Source organism: Triplophysa dalaica, chromosome 17 (genome assembly GCF_015846415.1).
Source record: "Triplophysa dalaica isolate WHDGS20190420 chromosome 17, ASM1584641v1, whole genome shotgun sequence".
NCBI lineage: Eukaryota > Metazoa > Chordata > Actinopteri > Cypriniformes > Nemacheilidae > Triplophysa > Triplophysa dalaica.
This window is the reverse complement of record NC_079558.1, coordinates 824,066-844,775: the sequence shown is the minus strand read 5'-3', so window position 1 is coordinate 844,775 and position 20,710 is coordinate 824,066. Positions and strand designations below refer to the sequence as shown.

At 37.4% G+C, this 20,710-nt stretch overlaps 1 protein-coding gene across 2 annotated transcripts in view; it reads left to right on the top strand.

Moving 5' to 3' along the window:
• Positions 1-20,710, top strand: part of LOC130439267 (cadherin-12) — a 124,525-nt gene that overhangs the window by 40,213 nt on the left and 63,602 nt on the right. For both annotated transcript variants that reach the window (XM_056771798.1, XM_056771799.1), the window contains one exon: positions 15,977-16,398. In XM_056771798.1, coding sequence (XP_056627776.1) covers positions 16,165-16,398 — 234 coding nt within the window. In that variant the 5' untranslated portion in view covers positions 15,977-16,164. The remainder of the gene's footprint in view (positions 1-15,976; positions 16,399-20,710) is intronic.

Here is a 20,710-nt window from a genome sequence, read left to right as displayed (position 1 = left end):
TCTTTTTGCTTTACAGAAAAAATACATTTATACAGGTTTGGAACAACCTGAGGGTGGTAAAGTATTTTTATTTTTGGCTGAACTATCACTTTAGGTGAAACTAGTTAACACACATATATGTTAAGCAAATCACACTGTAAATCTTGATCACTTATTAAAATGATCAAACATGATACAGTGGATTGAATTATGAATGTACTGCCTTCGCTAATCACACACCAGTTAAATGACAGCAGAAATTCAAACTCTCTGAAACTTTTGCAAGTAAACTTTGTCTATCAATTTAAGTCAATGCGCTGTCATTTGGCATCTGCTGAACAGGATACAAAAATATCGCTGGCATCCTTCTTCAGATGTTGTTGCGTAAGACAACTCATGGTTACTCTGAGAAAGGCTTCAAGAAGATTGACATAAAGCATGCCAGATTGAAAAAGTATACAACTTCTACACAATTTCAATAGTAATTGATGACTTTTTTAGACATAGGGGGCGTGTCAATTGAATTGAAAAGCAATCAGTTATTAATTGAAAATGTTTTCCCAGCTTTAAAGGCTACGTGCATGCTTAAGACTCAAAAACTATTATTCTGTATGAGTGTTTCTATCAAGCGTACCGAATTAACACAATAATCATTTGCTTGGAAAGGCTCTTGCGGGAGAGCGGGGGGAATAGTTCTGTTGCGTCGGTCTGATGATGCTTCCCGTTTAACAGAAATCAAATTCAGCAAGAGGGAGAATCGGGCATGAGAGTGATTTATTGGTTCGGAAGATTTCATTGCCTTGTCTTTAATAAGTTCTCAACGAGGGACACTGTAGTTAAAAACATTTCCCTTTTTTCCTGTTAATCAGACGCTCTCTTGATGCGGTTTACAGTTTTGCATGCGTTGAACAAATTTAATTAAAGTGAACATGTTTTTGGCAAACTTAATTCAGGGCCTGTTTGAAATATTAGAAATAAATGAAAAATCAAAACTGAAACAAACCTTTGGCCATAATGTGGATAAACAAAATATCCCGAAATGGCTTTTGGAAATAATTTACTCAACGTTCTTCAAACATTTTGGGAGAGTTCATCAGTAAATTAACAAAGATTTCGGAAATTACTATGGTTTTATGATTTTATTAAGGGTGGTAACCATGTTTTTCGGCAGACTGAATACCATCCTACTATATTTTTACTACAAATACGATAGGGTTAAACTATTGTATATAATGAAACGACATATGTACCAAACAGCTCTGAAATTACAATATGACCATCAGAACATGATCCTGTATTGGGCCTACTCTTCCTATTAAATATTGTGATGTTCATAGCCCATTAACAAATTGAAGTACGATTACTACTAATTTTATGTTCACAATTCACTATGGGAGTGGACAGCAACCATTGAGCTCTTGGACTCTCAAAGAATCACCCAAGACCACACTTTCAGTTAAAAATGTCACCAACAGGTACATCTTGTCTGTTGAGTATGTTAACTTTAACTATAAGTAGGCTGTCTTAAAATATTAAAGCAGTACTTTTGAAAAGGCATTTTTAACTGGAGAAAACAAATCGATTTAAAGGGATAGTTCACAAAAAACTAAAATTCGTTCATCATTTACACACCCTCATGTCATTTCAAACTTTTGCAACATACTTTATTTTACCAAAGAGAAAAGAAGATATTTTGTAAAATGTTAAGAAACATAGACCTCCATTGATTTCCACTGTATGGAAACAAAAGACACACTGAGACATTTCACATGCCATGCAGATGAATAAATGATGATAGCGTTTATTTTTGTTAAAGTTCTGTTGCACTTTTTGGGTTAAAAATATATTAATAATAATAGCTTTAAGATATACTTGAACAACAGCATCACTGTGTGCTGACACAGTGTACTCATGCATAAAGATGAGTCTGGCCTACAAGTTAAGATATAGCCATGTTCATTAATATGGCTCTTTCAGAACAGATCTCCCAGTCAACATATGGTGGAGTTCAAAAACACCTCTTTTGAAAGTTAAGTTGTCAGAAAGGACAAAGGCCATTAGAAAAGTTTAGTAAATGTTATAAAAGTAACTTACAAAGAGGTCTTTTGTGAAAAAAATATGTAAGACCAAAACTATGGCTCCGTTCAAAACTATGAGATATCATGTAGGGTGTTTATTAGGCCTTGATGTAATCAAGACACAATAAAACTGCACTAAAAGGTTGATATGATGTCTACACGGCCAAATTTTGACAACAGTGTTGCACGTTCGCAGGAGAAGACAATCCAATAATGCACAGCAACGAACTGAGTAGGAAAGATTAGTAAAAACCTTTCAATTCATACAAATAGCTGATAATCACTAAGAACATTTCAAATGAATTCAAATGAACTTCTGTTTCCAATATTAATATGTGTTGTGTATTTTTATCATGGCCGTCGGGCAGACAACTGTTCGCTCCATATTTAGTGGTTTTGCTTTTTTCATTACTATTGGTCATGTTTGCCTGTAGGTTTTGCAAATATTTCACTAATGAAAATTAATACAAAATAACTTGATAAAACAGTGTATACATTTTTTATAAAAGGAGTGTTTTTTCATATCCTGAAAAGTACCAGCAAGATCTCTACCCGACAATGATATTATGTTTTTTAGAGTCTTATTGTTTATTAAACTCTATTCAAATCACATGTGAGTTAATTTCCTTGAGTGCTTAGTTAAGATCTGCTAGTATTGTCCCAAACAGGTCACTTATCAGATTCAAGTAGGCTGCCTAAGAAAGGAGCTGTCAATGTAGACACTTCAGTCATAATGAATAGTTTGGTAAGATTGGACATTATTTCGCAGAGATACAACAACTTGAAAAAATCAAAATATCTCCAAATATTGAGAATATCACCTTTAAAGTTGTCCATCAGAGGCCTTGTACTAAAGCCGTTGCTAGGAAGAAACAGGTTTGTTTTAAAGCTCTCTTTGGGCTTACCACTGTAATGACGTCATGTAGAGGAGACAAACCCGAACCTTACATAGATCCCATACTTGAGTTGGTAAATCTCAAAGAGCGATCAGCAGACAGCGATGTTCGTAGGCATGTTTCCGGGCATTTTAGTTGGCGATTTTGTAAATAAAGTTTAAAAATTTACAGTACGAAATTTACAAAATATCTTCATGGAACATGATCTTAACTTAATATCCTTATAATATTGGGTATAAAAGAAAAATTTGGACACATATAATGAATTGTTGGCTAATGCTTCAAATATACGCGTGCGATGTATGACTGCTTTTGTCGTCCAGGGTCCGGTTTTAGAGAGAAGCCTATGTTTGTACACATGAAGTATTCATCTCTTTGGTGTAAGCTATGCCCACATCGAGCCAGATTCTGTACATGTTTAACAGCGCCAGTTCTGTCCCTGTGTGCTCAGCTTTTCATTGTTTAAAGACAACATTGCTCTAGGAACAGGCTCCATTTCTCTGCAGCGCTTTGTGAATTCAGCCCTTGAACTGATATCAAAGGACTCGTGGCTTATGTTCGGGACAAAAAGGGTTTCAAACCCATAAATGATGCGTCATTGCCGCTGGTCTTTTCGAGGCTTCGGTGTTTTCAAATTTCTCTTCTCTGACAATAACATCTTATTGATCCCTCTCTCTCCCTTTCGCCGTGCGCTATCTCTCGGCTTTCTCCTCGAGCCTCTTCTGATGTCCGACCACGGCTTGGACGCTAAGATCAGAGCTCTAACGCCAAGGGCTGTGAACCTGACGTGTGTTTCTCACGCTTGTTAAAAGACTCAAAGCTCTAAATTTGACATCTGGATGTGCTCGCTTTCGTTCGCAGTGTGTTTTAAGACCGGTCCCTCGGAAACTGCGGGAAATAAAAAGTCCAGATGCTCCAAGCCATTTTTGAACTGTCAAATTATGTTTCTCTGTCCTATACATGAAGTTTGGTTTGTATCTGTTTGGTGCTCACATCACAGGCCGTGATACTTGGCAGCGTAGCCTGGAATGCTCCCATACGGCTCTGCTGACTCAGTGACTTCAGTATCTCCGCTCCTCCTAGCCGGAGGCCATCTCTGTCTGCGCATTCACACCCGCTGCGCCTTCTGAGGGTAAAGGAGAGTTCATATCAGAGAACGTTACGGGAACATCATTATTATTTTGCAGGCCAGACGGAGGTGGAAGTACAGTAGATCAAGGACAGAATAAAAGCATTTGGAACATGTGAGCTACATCATGATTCCTGATGTTCCTGTAGCTCATAGGTAAAGCACTACACATTAGCAGCTCAAGAGGTCCTGGCTTCCACTTCCAAGAAACACAAACGGATAAAAGGTATACTTTTAATATGCTGAATGTCACTTTCGATAAAAGCATTTGCCAAATGCATAATAAGTAACTCGACCATAATAAGTAAATAAATAACATTTAGTCTTTTTTTACTCACCCTCATGTCTTCACAAACTTGTATGAATTTCTTTCATTTGCAGAACACAGAAGATATTTCAAAGAAGAAAACAACATTGAACCCCGTTAACTTCCATCAATTATTTGGACAAAAAGCCATATGCATTTCACCAAATATCTTCTTTTGTGTTCCACAGAAAGAAGTTTGTAATGACATGAGGGTCATAAGAAATGATAACAGAATATTTGTGTGAACTATCCCTTAAAATGGAGACACTTAAAAAGAGGAAACAAAAATTAAATTAAATTAAAGTTCATACAACTCACGTCTGTGTTCCAAATTCTCCCAGTGCAAAACTCTTAAATTGCAGTTTACGATCTTTTTAAAGGTTACAAAGCCGCACGTTGGCGTGTAGCAACAGGTTTTACATCACCGATGCCAAAAACACCTCTTGCGTTAGCGGTAACCGAAGATAAGTCACGTTTGTGGGAGATATTTGAGAGTTGCAGTTATGGGGAAGATCTTTCGTGAATCACAACCACTGATCTATATAAATGACTGGGTGGCTCGTGATGTCATTACACTGAAGCTACCGTGTCGCCATGTTGGTTTGCCCAAACGTTCTATTAAATGAATATAGGGATTTATCACACACTGTATGAATGATAAAATGGTACTTCACCAGTCCCCGTTTTTTATATCTTAACTCTCACAGTATTTACAACGCAAATGTCTTAAGCATGTAAATGATTAATTATTTAAAGTCGGGAATTTTCACGGCTTAGTAGATATAGGCCTGGTTTCACAGACAAGGCTTGAGGCTAGTCCCAGACTTAAATGAATGCGTGACCTGTCTTAACTGAATATAACTTGCTCAAATTTGTCTTAAAATATATCTGTGCCATTGTTTTGTTTCGAGATGCACACCAGTTATGTTTTCTTCAAGGCATTTTTATTGAAGCGACATAAATATTTAAATTCAACTAAGACGTAACCTGTTTTAAGCTAATATGTGTCTGTGAAACTGGGCCATAGAGTGAGTTACGTTTTCATTAGAGTAGCGTACATTTCAGATCAGCAGACTGATGAGACACCTCAACATAAGAAAAATGTGCTTATTCTGAAATTAAATTACAAAGAAATACAGAAATGTTCTTTAAGTCATGAAGCTTTATTTTTAAACATTAACGCATGTGCTATTACAACAGTGTTCAATGCAAACTTCTGTACATTGGCTTCTATACATCGCTATTCTGCCTAAAATAAACATAAACATTGAAAAAAACATCAGAAGTAACAATTAATATAAACACACATGTGAACTGAAAACATATTTTGTGCCTAATTAACTGAAAACTGGTTATTTAAGATTGTCTTTTTGACTGTAAGTCAATGGCGCTCTCTGTCAGTTGGGAATATCAAGATGGCAGGACAATCGCTTCCGGTGAGTTCACCTCCTGCTGTTGGTTTAGCGTTCTGGGCTAAATCCAGTCATTTATGTTCATCGGTGATCACAACCGAAATGTAATTCTAACACATTCCGTGTTATTTATATATAGTTTTTTATAAAGGAGTGAATATTCTTTTAAACCGCTCTATTTGTGTATAATTGAAAAACTGACATTAGTAGAAAATGATCATTATTATATTGACTTTTTTCTCTCCTCTTCTCTTGAGGGACGATGAAAACAAATAAACAGTGGAATGAAATGATAGCCGGGAGATTTAGGTGACCGATATGATTGGCATTTAATCCAGTCTGCCCGTGCTATCTCAAAACGTAAGCTCTGTCCATGCGGGTAAGTTTCTCCTCCTTTCTCTGTCTCTCGTCCAGGGATGAGATGAGATGAAGGACGTGCATGGGATGATGTTCGGGGCACAAGCCCGAAGCTACAGACGTTCGTTTCAGATGGCTGGCTTGTTAATAGAAAGCTTAGCTCGGAGTGCATCTTTGACAAACCTTGACAGAGTAAAGCTCCTGGTCCTGTGGTGTTAACATAGAGATGTGTTATCGACTTGGAGATAAAGTAAATGAAAGAAAGGACAAATAATGTATGAAACACACGGGTAAACATCTCAGAGCTCTTTTATCCTGAACAGTCTGTCATTTATCAGAGAGGGCTAGTATAATTACAATATATTATAATGGAATAGGTGCTAATTCCAAGCTACTAGTTTCAGCAAAAACTATACGAAGTCCTGTTGAGAGAACATTTCCAGTAATATTAACTATTAATACATTTATGTTTATTAAAATTAAGGCCTGTATTTTTTTATAAAAGTAAAACATTAGTTTAACAAAAAAAGAAACGCTGCCTTAACAATAAGTTGAGGCACAGAATTAACAATAATAAATATTAAAATATATATAAATTATCAAAACTAAAACAAAAAATGTAAATAATAACAAAACTACAGTAAATTTCTTTTAAATAAACAAAAAATAATAATATACTGATATTATATTATCTATGGTAGTTAAACACTAGTGTATCAGTGTATAAATGTTTGACATTTTTGCCACCCATTGACTTTCAAAGGGATCTATCAACTACATTTAAGACATACTTCACCCAAAATTTAAAATTCTGTCATCATTTACTCACATTCGAGTTGTTTCAAATGTGTATAAATGTCTTTGTTCTGATGAACACAGAGAAAGATATTTGGAGTAATGCTTATAACTAAACAGATCTCAACCCCCATTGACTCCCATAGTAGGAAAAAGTAGTGCCCAAGAACTGTTTGCTGTCTTACATTCTTCAAAGTATCTTCGTTTGTGTTTAACAGAATAAAAAAATGATAAAGTAATATCCTACTATGGGAGTCAATGAGGGTTGAGATCTGTCTGGTTTTAAGCATTCTATCAAATATCTTTCTCTGTGTTCATCAGAACAAAGAGATTTTTACCCATTTGGAGCAACTCGAAGGTGAGTAAAGGATGAGAGAATTTTCTTTTTTTGGGTAAAGTATCACCTTAAGTCATATTTATCAAAAAATATATATATTTAAACATTTTATAAAACTGATGCTTCTGACTCTAAATTCTGAAAGAAAACTCAACATCATACACAAAAGTTTTTCTGCACTTACAGAAAATGTTGATGCAATCTCGATTTTTACATTGTAATGTTGCTGGGTCTGTTTTCAAAGCAGATTTAAGTTTCTTCCAACAAAAAATCCCTTCATATTATCACCACATCTATCAACACTTACCAGTGAGACAGTAAATGCAGATCTCAGACAGCTAAAGGTCATCCGGCATCTGCGAAGGTACCAAACACTGGCAGACGGGGCTGGAAAAAAATAATACATCAACAGGAATTCACTACAGCCACAACATTTTAAAGCAGCAATCTGTAACATCTGCCTCTTTATCGCCATCTCTGATTGAAACATTACATTTCTCGTTCCAAGAAGAAAATTATTTTTCATAAGAAGTAGCGCTTTCATTGTTTAAGAGATGCAGTTCTCAGTTGTCTTTCATTGAAGTAAGCCTCCGATGTTCTAAAATTGCTAAGGTAAAAAAATACACATCAGAGAATTGTTAAAATCCACAAAGAGGAACTGTAAAATGAATGTAGTTTGTACAGGTAACATAATCTGGATACAAGTAAATTTCATGAGAAATGTTTGAGTTCATATTGAATTAATTAATAATATTGACTCACAAATGCAGACATGGCAAATCTGATCTCCGTTTATCTCATTGTTGAGATCTCTTTCGAGATTCTAAAAGGGGGATTTCTGGGATTCCCAAATCACTTTTGTGTGATAATCCTCTGAGAATGCTCACACTAAAAAATGTATTTAATCTTAAGGACTTTGTTGTTGCTAAGTATCATCACGTACACCTACTTTACGATGATTGCCCTCGGAATTTAACCAGCCAATTGTTAACTGATCTTTAAATCAAAAACCTGCACAAGAACACGTAAACATCGATCACAGTGACCGTCTGATTTAAGGCATATTTTTCAAACTGTCACTCAAACAATGAGAAGCAAAATATGAGAAGTAGACCGAACGCCTACAGATGAGTCAGCATCTCAGAGGCTAAATGAACAGCCTTATGGGGGCTTGGCTGTGATTCAGGTGTGCTCGGGTGTTATAGCCTTTGCCCCGGGCTCAGTGCTGTCGTCTGTCAGCACTCGGCTGGAATGATCAAACTGAGTGTCTTAACCGCAGGACTCTCTGTGGCGGTGCGATCGGGTTCACCGACTTCTGAGTCTCCCTCTGTTTAATTAATGAATCCTTTCTTCATTATTTATTTAGCAGAGTCCTGTACACCTGTTGTTAATTTAATTCATTAGCTTTATAAATCTTTGTTTTCTCTCTGTCTTTTATATAAATCACCGCATTCTCTTTTTGGTTAAACTTTACTACTTGCTGCAGTCTTGGCTTGCGTGCACTTCCAAACAATGACTGAATTTCACAGTTTCTTGTTATGATTTGCTGCACGTTTTTAATACCAGATGAACATTTTGTTTTTGAGATTGGTGCTGTTCACACTGTGTGACAATCCAGAAGAGAACAAGGAACACTTTCCAACCACAACGGTCAGACTGTGAGATATACAACTTACAACTTAGGTCACGTTTGACAGGGCTAGCAAGGCGATCCGTCACGTCGTAACATCCTCGCTGATGTACGAAATTGAAGTGCATGACGCTAAGCAATCCTTTGTTCTAACCTGGAAATGAAAAAACATGTTTTATAACATTACTGACTCTGAGAATGTACACTTTTCCTATTAGCTTTAGATTTTTAACTGCAAAAACAGATTTTCATATTTGTAAATGTTGCAGACATAACCCAGTTCGGACCCCTAATTTAATTATTAATACATTTCTATTACTATTGATAGATTTCTTTGAATTAAAATCAAACAAAATATCAGGCATTCAGTTAAGGGGCTAAAATTAATAACTAAAAATTTTAAACATATTTAATATATAAATACTTAAAAACAGATAAAAAGAAAAAATCATAATACACTAAAAAAACTTTTGTAAAAAAACAGTAGCCTACAGTGCATTCTAATGGAAATGCTGTGTTGCTTCAACTGATTGTTTGGGTACAAGATGGACAAAACCAGCAATTGGGTTATAAATAAACTTATACTGGGTTGTTATTAACCAACTGTGTGTTGAAACAATGCATCAATTTGGATTAAAGCAACCCAGCATAGGTTCAAAATAGAACCAAGCAATCTAAACAAAATGTAATGTATCATACCAGACACCTCAGGATTTTTCCCACCTCAATCTGGAAATCATTAAAGGTAACAAATGTTAAGTGACAATCTTTTAAATTAACACTTCAAATGTTACTAAATCCAGAGGTTATTTCATGCTTTGAGGTGGGAAATATTCCAAATCCGAGGTGTCTGGATTCATTTTGAACTGTGGCCAAATCCTAAATATAAGAGCAGTCTTCAACTTCACCACATATTTCCAGTGTAAACCACATCTTAGACTCAAAGGTTGATGTCATATTAGTTTCCGGGCTCTTTATTAACCCATAAAGGCCCTTCCTTAAAGGGCAGAAAAGGATAAAGGCCTATATAATTATGCTGCTCAGTAATAAAACAGCGTGGTGAATTTTGCACACTTTTCTCCTCTAAAGCCATTTGCAAATTCCCACTCGGTAAATTATTGGTGATGCGCGCAGTCTTCCTCAGAGACGAATCAACGCATTATGCGTTTAATATTGATATGCAGGTGGGATGCGAAACAAGAAGTGCTATGACATCAATCTATAAAAGTGCACAATCCAAGCATTCGTTTAACCCAGGGCTTCAGGCGCATGAGACGAGATACGGTTACCATGGATACTTACGTGCGCACCTGTGCCGCCGACGCAATTAAAACATCACCACCTCCGAATCTAACGTGAAGTAATAAAAAGATTCCAGATTAAGGACTTTCCTCCAGATGAGCTCAGCGTCTCGTACCCCAGTTCACAGTTGCGGCTGCTTATCAGTTAATCATGTTTACGACAGTCCTGACAACTAATAACTTTCCCTGGGAGTTTCGTCTCCCGCTTCTTAATGGGCAGAGGCAGCTCGACGCTCCATATGCTCGCTGATTATTGAAGGTGATGAGAGCGGGGAACGCTCGAGTTCGACGCCGGGCAACACTCAGGGACGCTGTCAGGCACGGGCTCCGTGTTATCGGGGGCCGACACGCGGGTCAGGGCTCCAAACGCGAGGCTTGACACATTCTAATGAAGCTCTCCCTCATCAAGCATGCGGCTCGAAAGCGATCGGCAGAACATCCCGGACGCTGAAGAACTGAGGGAGCAGTCATATCCCATTATGTCAGCGCGCAATAAGCGTTGACCCTCGCCGTCACGCGGACGACCCACGGCGTGACAGCTTGTCTGGATACCGGCACAGGTGGGGAAGGAGGGAGGAAGGGAGGGAGGGGAAGTTGATGGGTTTTGACTTTTAAGCAGCATGTTGCGGATGTAAATTAAAGAGGAAATGCTGCGTAACCTTGACAAAGTCGCGTCTCGCGTGCCAACAACTCCGGTCAGTGGAATTAGCGAAGACAATGAGTGTCAGTGAGAATGCATAATTCAATTAGTCTGACGTTGGCTTATAGAATTATGTTACTTTTAATCTTTTTAGAAGGGGACTGAAATGCAGACAGTGGAGAGAAGTGACTGGGTAGTTTACACTTTATATAACAAATGTGTCATTTACCACATTTTTAAATAAATAAAAATGGAGAAAGAAAATATGTGGTAACACTTCAGTATAGGGGGCAATTCTCACTATTAACTAATTGTTACTAGCATGCATAGTATTGGCATATTGGATGTTTATTAGTACTTTTAAAGCACATATTCTGCATGACCATACCCTACATCTCTAATCCTACCCAATACCTTAACCTAACAACTTCCCTACTATCTATTCTTAAAGCAACAAATTAAGAGTTTATCGGGGGGAAAGCGAGAATTACCCCCTATGCGTAAGTGTGACCAAATATTTTTCCACAAAATATTTTGTGTTACTACCCACATAAGCTGCAATACATTTTTTTTAAATAAATTACTTAAAACCAAGTGTTGCCATTCAATTACGTTTACACAGAGACATCTGTTGACCACTGATGCAGCATCTCAATGTCACATAAATAATAAAATCACATAAAATCACTTTTAGCTTTTCTTGCAAACTTTCCCATTTTAATGTTTACATACCTGGTTCTTCATGTTTGATCATCGCGTCTAAAAACGCTTTTAAGTCCCTTTATGACCTCATTGAGAAAAACAAAATGTTAGCACCATATAGCCACTGTGCGGTAGAAAAAAGGCAAAGCATGCTGGGTAACTTATGTGATGTACAAACTATGTGAGTTAGATATGATGTTTTGGACAATTTGTTTATATTCAGTTTATACATTCATTCTTTTTTTATGGAATATAAGTAAATACTTTGTACGGAAAATATCAAAATGGGGACAGTTATGCATATAAAATAATAAAAACTGACATTTTTATTTGCTGTAGTAGTACTGTTGCCGTGATTTTATTTTAAATCACTAAAAATACATTTATTCGATGTCTCAGAGATAGCCTACAAAAGTTAAATAAAAAATGTGCTTATTTCTAGAGACCCTATGTAACATTCTGCTGCATTTTCCGGACAATTCTTCAAATCTGAGATAAATATTGAGCAAATGAGAAAACATCTCCAAGGACAAAACCAGCCTTCTGATTGGATCGATATTTTTAGTCTGGCCTTCTCTGACTGGCCGGGTAATTTGCTCAGACCCACAAACACTAATTAAATGCAAATCACCAAATGAACTCCTGCAGGCGGGTTGGTTTTCCTTGAACTTTGTTTAATCCAATCCTTTAATTGCTTAACAGGATCAATCACGGAGCCATAATTAGACTAACTGTCCAGATGTGTTTAAGTCATTCAGGTTATGGAGATTAGAAACACGTAATGGAGTCTGGCAGTCAGGGGCTGTGTGGGAATTCATCTACTCCATCCTCAATGGTCTCCTTGAGATACCGCCTGAATGTTTTCCTCTCCTTGTCTTTTCCTGCCGAGAGATCATTCTGCAAATGGACGGCTTGTGTTTTAATGAAATTGCTCGTTCTGAATTTGACACACGGCTCCGGCTGGACCGATCACAGTTAGACTGAATGACTGGGCTGAAAGCGCAGAAGTGATTCTGTAATTGACTTAAATTCAAGAGTAGATTTCCAGCTTTAACATGGCGTGGACCCCAGTACCAGAGCGAGATGTGTGTTTCAAAGGCGTGGAACAACTGAGATGAGTTTGACACTTAGGTCAGCACAATCTGTAGCGAAGTGACAGAGGTTTAGAAAGCGCTGACTTAACCTCTCTCAATACGGTAGAATCAATAACTTTTCTTTGATTTTAAAATCAATCACACTATACAGACATAGACAGAGAATACACATAAAAAAATGTTATTACCAAGCACCAAATTTTGTTCTCACAGTTTTGGTACATTTTGGAAAGGCAACATATAGTACGATCTTTACCAATGTTAATACACTTTTATGCATAAACATTTATTTATCGTTAAACAATCGTAACTTAGTACTGCATGTCCAAAAGCCTAAAAAAACAGTAATGATAGTTTCTTCTTCGTTCGCCACAGTTCGGCTGTTGTCACCCCCTGTGCATACTAAAATCACTAGATTATTACATATGTTTATTATCACTGTGTAACTTCTATATTTTATGTATAAAGACATTTAAGATTTTTAAAATGATTTATAAGTGTGATATTGTAAAGACTAAAATAGGCTAAAATAAGAGCATCGTTGAATGTTTAAATCTGATGAGAAAAAAAATCTAAAGTATTCGTACTGTAGCAATTTTTATTACATCTTTGCAAAGCCCAGTGAGTGAAAAAAGGGAAACATAGTGAGAAAAACTTACGAAAAGAAACAATTCTGGAAAGATAATATGGTTCAGTAGACGTTTAAAGTTTTTACTTTGTCTTTTTATTTCTCTGAGATTTTCTGGGGACCCCCTGCAAGACTATTTTATAAGAACACATGTCTAGAAGCACTTCCTGCTTGTTTTTCACACTATACAAAGTACAACTAATAAAGTGTTATAACGACTCAATTAAGATGTAAAGAACACCTTTAAGACTTAAGACTTTTAAGACTAATAACTGAAACAGGACATGCTTCTGGACCAGTGTCTTTAAAAATGATCTATACCCTTACAGGATAAATGTACCACCAAGATTTTTGAAATAGGATAGTGATAACAACGTTAGATATTCAGTGTGCTTTTTAAACAATTTACTGCATTCAAATGACAGGAGATATACATCAGAAGCAACGGTCTGGTAGCAAATGTACCAATTGTTTCCCTTTCCTCATTCACCCACAGCATTGTAAGCTGTATGCATAAAGTGCATAGAACATTACGAAGCAAATATGTAATCCACATTTCACCAAAGCAACTGAAAATAAAACTACTTAAAGCTTAAATCTACTGCAGAGATTTTATAACCTTCACTTAAATGTATACATTTTCAGCTGCTCAAATTTGTTTTCATGATTAGAACCGGCAGGTTAAATTTCACCACTCCACGAACCGGTCTGAAGTGTCTCTTTGGTTTCATTTGGCTGTGAAAAAGGCAGTTTGGTGTGAAAACACATCAAGGGAGAAGACATCAACATCGACACTTTCCCTGCAGGAGTGCTCTGTCTGGTAAACTCGGATATCTTCTTCTCCTCCGGCCTTCCCCTGCACCTTTTGGTTTACCAGCCACCTCCAAATCTATTGTGAGCATTCTAAAAAAACCTGGCAAGTCCATCTTACTGTTCACCCTCGACTGGCATGAACGCTGCCAGATGAACACTGGGTGGTAGCAGGTGGGGTTCAGCGCTGGCACACCGATAAGCACATTGACCAGGACACAACAGCTAGCGATCAATCCCGCAGCCAATGAACCACACAAGAGGGTCAGGACGCGCTGAGGCGTAGCGAGGAGTTATTGGTTTGGCATCGGTACGAGGCAGGATGTGCCGAAGCCAACAAAACTGAAAATGCTTAAAAATACGATCTTAAAGACTTACAGGATCGATGAGGTGTTGAACTCATATCACATGATGTATCTCTGTAGTTGCATGACATCTGGAACAGGAGAAATGCTGGTTTACTAGAAGTGCAGATATACAGACCGTTTCAGAAAGTTGGCTGTCCTCATGCATTTTTTTTACTTCTCCAGTCTGCATCATGGTTTCATCGGACGCACGCGGTTGGCCTTTCGGTTGAGTTAACTTTCAGTCTGTGTCATATGGATATTTTATTGTATTTCAAACTACTCAACAGCTGTTGATTTTTTACGGCGGCGTACTGACAGTTAAGTTTGGGCCATGTGATATTGGTTTATGGAATTTCCACTGAAACCGTCGATATATCATATAATCTTTATTTCCTCGTTTTTCAGTGTTGTCTCAGACTACTGATCTTTGCTCTAGATCTCTAGAAATCCCTCCAAATTCCAGTTCTGGTCTTACGTAAACACGGATATTTTGAGTTAGGCTGTCAGCATTGGAGAGGCCAAATGCAAAGCTATAAAAATCCTGTGACTCAGTGTTTTTATTTTCACTTCCATAAATTGCCCGTACGGATCTCAAAAGGCTTAAGCGGTGCTAAATCTGAAGATATGACCGGCCCCGGTCCATGAGTCCAAAGCCCTGCTCATCTCAGTCTTAATTATGGCTTTGTGGAATGTTTGCTTTGTCTCGGTTCATGGTCCCACCACGTCTATGGCTTCGGGCTGGCCAAACGCAACTAATATTTATTTCAAGTGATTGTTTTTGGAAACTATATAGCTAAGCTAAGCGAAATGAACTAATTCATTAACTTCCGTTGTAATGTACAGTAGCTGCAGAACCTGACACATGCTATAGAAGGGGTTAAAGACTTAAGTAAATAATAAAGGCAAAACAAAACCTGGAAGGGGGTAAAACAAGCATAAGGGTATAACATGACATAAAATCAGGAACATAGACGTACTAAACTAGACAGGACTAAAAACAACATTTACCATATATTACAAAAGACTATACTACACTGACAAGACAAGAACTCACCCACATGAATCAAAATGAAGTAGCACAGGAAAGAAGACACAGGGGCATTAAATAAGGGATCAAATCAAGTGGGAACAGGTGTAGGGCATGAAATCAATATCAAGCAATAATGAGGAAACGAGGGGACGAGGACAAATATGAGACTGGAGAGAGTGCATATTAAGTAATGACAACAATAATATGCCTCTCCACACAAACACGAGGCTCTGTCATGATGCTTCCACTAGATCAATAGAAACATGACATAATGAGGCAGAATCATGACAAAATGTAAAAAATGTCACTGATTGTCATCCTGAATGTACTTTCATCATTAATAACATTTCTAACATTGACCATTTTTAATGCTTTTAAATGACTTCCTTTTTATTGTATGTATTTCTTACATTCAAACTCGAATTTTAATTCAAATTCCGTTCAGACTCAATTCTCACCTCCCTTTCATAAATTGGCAACTTATTCCCTTATTTTACTTTCCAGTGTCGGGTGATGCATCTACTACCTGGGTGACTTGATTCAAAGCTTCAAGCGAGGGGAGCGGTAGAGCACCAGGGTCAGCCCCTGACGTTTCCTAAACTCTCGACCGGCATCACACTCCAGCTTGTGAGCCCTGGATCTCTCTCACCTCTGGATCTTGACGCGGGAACAGCGCCGGAACGGACCGCCCAATGCTGAGGAGGAACTGTCTTCTGCTGGTCCTGTGCTTCTTCTTCGAGCAGAGCTCCTGCGCTCCATTCCAGAGCGGGCCGGGGCAGGAGTGGTCCCACGGTTTGCCGGGGCTGTCGGCAGGGGGGAGGAATGGAGGTTCCAGGGGATTCCAGAGGGTCAAGAGAGGCTGGGTCTGGAACCAGTTCTTCGTGTTGGAGGAGTACATGGGCTCGGACCCTCAGTATGTGGGAAAGGTAAGGACAGTTTTTTTTATTAGAAAATGAATTTTTATCCTGTGAATGTAAGTAAATTTCACGACACTCCGTTAACCAAAGTAGGAACATGTTTACAATATTTCATGTTTTAATAATTTCATTAATTTAAATAAAAATAATATAATTAATTTAAAATGTAAACGGAAGTTAAAGGTTTCAGGTACATTTTCCGTTTCCTAGAGAACAATAAGTAAAATGTTTAAACTGAATACATTGTTACATTCGATACTTTGGATAAAACAATTTCAAAAATGCAGAAATTGAAATTTAATGTTAATTGAACGGCTGTGAGGTTTGAATCATCAGCATGGTGAGCAATTTCTTTAATGGTTTAATAGCAATACTTTAATGGTACTTTAATAATAACATAGTATTAGAGTACCGTCGCCGGTTAAACTTAAAAGAAGTTGAAAAAGAAAGATACAAATTATTACTGAGTCCTTAGAATGACATGTTTCTTAATCATATCCACATCCCATGTAAGGTTTACTTAAGAGTAAAAAAGATTCTCTGGAGCGGGGCTTGTTCCAATGATTTATCTGCTCCCGTGCCAAAGTGTTCAGCCTGATTCACACATGCCACCGCTGATGAGAAATCTGCCTGACCCTCCTTCTAATCTCTTAATCCAAATTTAAACAAATTAACACATTCTGTCAAATATTACAAGGATTTGGAGAGTTCTGGTGATGCTGAGGACAAACTAAAGGACATGAATAACCTCTCATTATATTTCCATTGCATTCATGTTTTAATCTGGAGCATCTTGCATCTTGCTCCTAGCATTATGTCTTCCTCACTTAGGGCCTTAGGAGAAAAAAGATCCACAAAAAAAAAAAACACATCAAGACATAAAAGCTAACTTGCAACTGAACCTGACAGCCGGTTATCAGCAGCATTATTATTATCATGCTTTTTCATATAGGCTTTCATCCACTGGCAAAAACACAAGTTTGGAGAGACATGAGTTCTGTCATCATTTATTTACCCTCACGTCATACAAAACCTGTATATGACTCTTTCTTCTGTCGAACACAAATAAAGATATTTTGAGAAATGTGTTTGTTGGTTTTCAATGGACGTCAATGTCAAAAAACAAACTTCAAGGCCTGTAAAATTACCGATGTAAGCAATACAAACTAAGCAGCTTGATTTTAGATTTTAGACTTTGTGTTTTCGGCTCATCACAGCAGTCTAAGCAATTGAAAAGCACATTGTGTTTTTTGTAGGACTGTTTGTGTCTATTGCTCCAGAGGAAATGCTTGATGTGTATGAAAACAACAACGTCTTGATGCATTTATTGCGAATACATTAGCACTTATGGGAGCAATGAAATCCACCCACAAGACAACACGAGCATTGAGACTTCGCCATCCATTCTAATAATGACGGAGCTGACAGGGAAAATAATGTCATTGTAGTGGAGTAGGCGGAGCGAGACCGTGGTTCGTAGGAGACGTAGGAGATCGGGAGCATATAAGAGAACGAGCGACCGGACCGTCGAAGAGAGAGGACCGGGCCCGAACATGTTTGTATTTATTGTTTTGTTCGCCTGCGGTCAGCCGTGAGGGGCCGCGGGCTGTTATTACTTTATTAAATGTTTAAATGATTGCCGGTTCCCGTCTCCTTCCTTCCCTACTTTGTATCTCTCTACAGTCATGTTTCTATTGTATTAAAGAATCTGTCATCAGGTGAAAATTGGCTTTTAGCTTGATGCAGACGTTCTTGTGCACACTGACAGTTTGCTTTAATCACAAATCATTTATATTCAAAGTTTCATTTCTGAGCATGCACATATAAATCAATGTTGGTGGCAACGAATGTGAATCCTTTAATCAGTCATCTAGTGTTTAAATTGACACCATACTATCAAAGTTAGCTTTCGTCACAAGTGTCTATCTGGTAGCATAAAGTTGTCATCAATGATCTCCATAATTTGTATGTGATTGCATGCAAACTGTCACCAGGATAACCACCTGTCCACAACAATAAATTAACAAATACAAAGTGCATCAAAGAACACAATTTAATATAAATGCAAAAAAGTTTTGTCTTTCACAGCACATGGCCTTCAGCAGATCATAATCTGACCTGATCTTTCCACACTCTTATCCAGTAAAATTGGACGTTTATGAATATTATTTAAGATTCATAGCTGCTGGGTCTTGCCTCTATCTTACTCTTGACTTGGTGTCCCAAATACATGCAGACAGGGCCCGAAATTAACATCCATGGCTTTGGCTACAGAGTCGGTTGTCATATGACCTTTAACTTTATAAGGAGCTGTGACAGAATACAAGATTTAATTTAGACTGTTAAAGTAAAAGTCTGACATTCTGTGGTGTAGGTAATGTGCAATTTAAAGAAAATCATACAAACAGTCAGAAAACACATGCATATATTTTTTTAATAATCACTTCACTTTCTAAAACTGAGTAGGTACATACACCTGACTTGTTTTTTTATTTAATTTATTTTAAATTATTAAACATGGCACATACAGAAGTACTTTACTTTTACTTTAGAGGAGTAGTTCACTTTAAAATATGGCCCCACTTTCCATAGTGGGAATAAAATGTGGAAAGTGGAAAATCTATGGGGGCTTATTTTGAAGTGAACTACTCCTTTAAATTGTGAAAGTTGTGACCTTTAATCCTGTTGAAAAACACAATTTTCAGAGACAAAATCTAGCCAAGATGTGTGGACAGACTGTGCAAGAAGTTAAAGGTGTAATTCACTTCAAAATATTCCCCCCAGTAACTTTCCTTAGTAATTTTAATTTCTACTATGGAAAGTCAAATTATGAAGTGAGCTACTTCTTAAAGTATATATTTTATTTTTTTAAAGCAAAATGCAGTTTGCAAATATTTATATAAAAAAATATTTCCCAATTTGTGTACCACTGGCAAGTGTAACCAAAGGTTTATTTTGTCTCCTAGACATTTGAAAAGGATGAGGCTCAACAAAACTCAGAGCAATGTTCCTTCTTAGTACCGATTAGAGTTTCATTTAGTGCCAGATTCATCCTAAAACAGATGGCGACATCCCCTGCCGAGCTAAGCATGATTTGTACACCTCCCTTTATATAACATTTACAGAGGATTTTCCTTTAAATGAAGGATGAACTTATGCCCCCTGTACTTTACTCAGTTTCATCTCATGTCCCCCCCTTTACAAAAACCAAAACCTAACATTGTGCTGCAGATGTAAAAAATAAAAGTGGCTCACACAGCTCAGTCTGCACGTTTCACAATAGTCATTCAATTAAGATGTCTACAAACAAATGTGAATTTACAACGAGACGAATGAGACACAAAAAACAGCAAGTGACAAAAAAACGTAAAGCCCAGGGCCAAAACACATCAGGAGACATGATTTGTGACACAAATAAATACTTCGTCACTTTCGGCATTGTCAGCTTGCATTAATTTCAGAGCTGTTTGCGCAAGACGTGTTAATCGGGACAATGAGCCCAAATACCGGCGAAACGAACGATCATAATGCAAAATAAAAAATAAACAGGAGAATGTCGGAACGCTCGCTCAATGAGCTCCGAGACCTTAACGGATCTAGCCTGTGGTTAAGACGTAAGAGCGAACGCAAAGAAGCTTTTGTTTCGTTTTGCTTTGTTTTCCTCGAACCTGCGACTGGCTTTTGTCTATTTTGGATTAATAAATGCAAGCTTCTCCTAACGTTTGTTTACGGCTCTGTGGAAGAGAGAAGATTTGAGGGGGGGCGTCATGTGGCGTGGTGTCAAAGGAATAAACAAGATGAAACAGAGAAAAAAGAACAACGCCTGCGATGCTTCAGGAATCTCAGGAATAATGACACTTGGAACGTTGCGTTGTTTCCGTGTCGTGCCTACAATTAACATCCATTACTTTCTCATAGTGACTGCAAATAACGTGCCCTTCTTTTTTCAACCCAAATCCCTTAGCAGCCCCATAGCAACAGATTGGCAACACAGCTAACATTATTGCAATGACTTTACCCACAAGCTCCAATCTTGACTATTTTTGGATAAACAAAAATCTGTTTTCTTACTTTACACCAATCATAATTGTAAGCTTATAATAATGAATAACATGAAGTATGTGAAGTAACCTGCCATTTTGTAAGTCTGAAACAGAGATGGCGAACTAGAGGCACATGTTACGGATTGCAGCTTTAACAAAATGTGTAGCCTACGCATCTAATGCACTGTATTTTATCTTAAAAATAAATGACCCTGTTGCTGTACCCGGGGACATGGAATTGACAGCGTTGACCAAACAGACATATTTTACGATTTAAT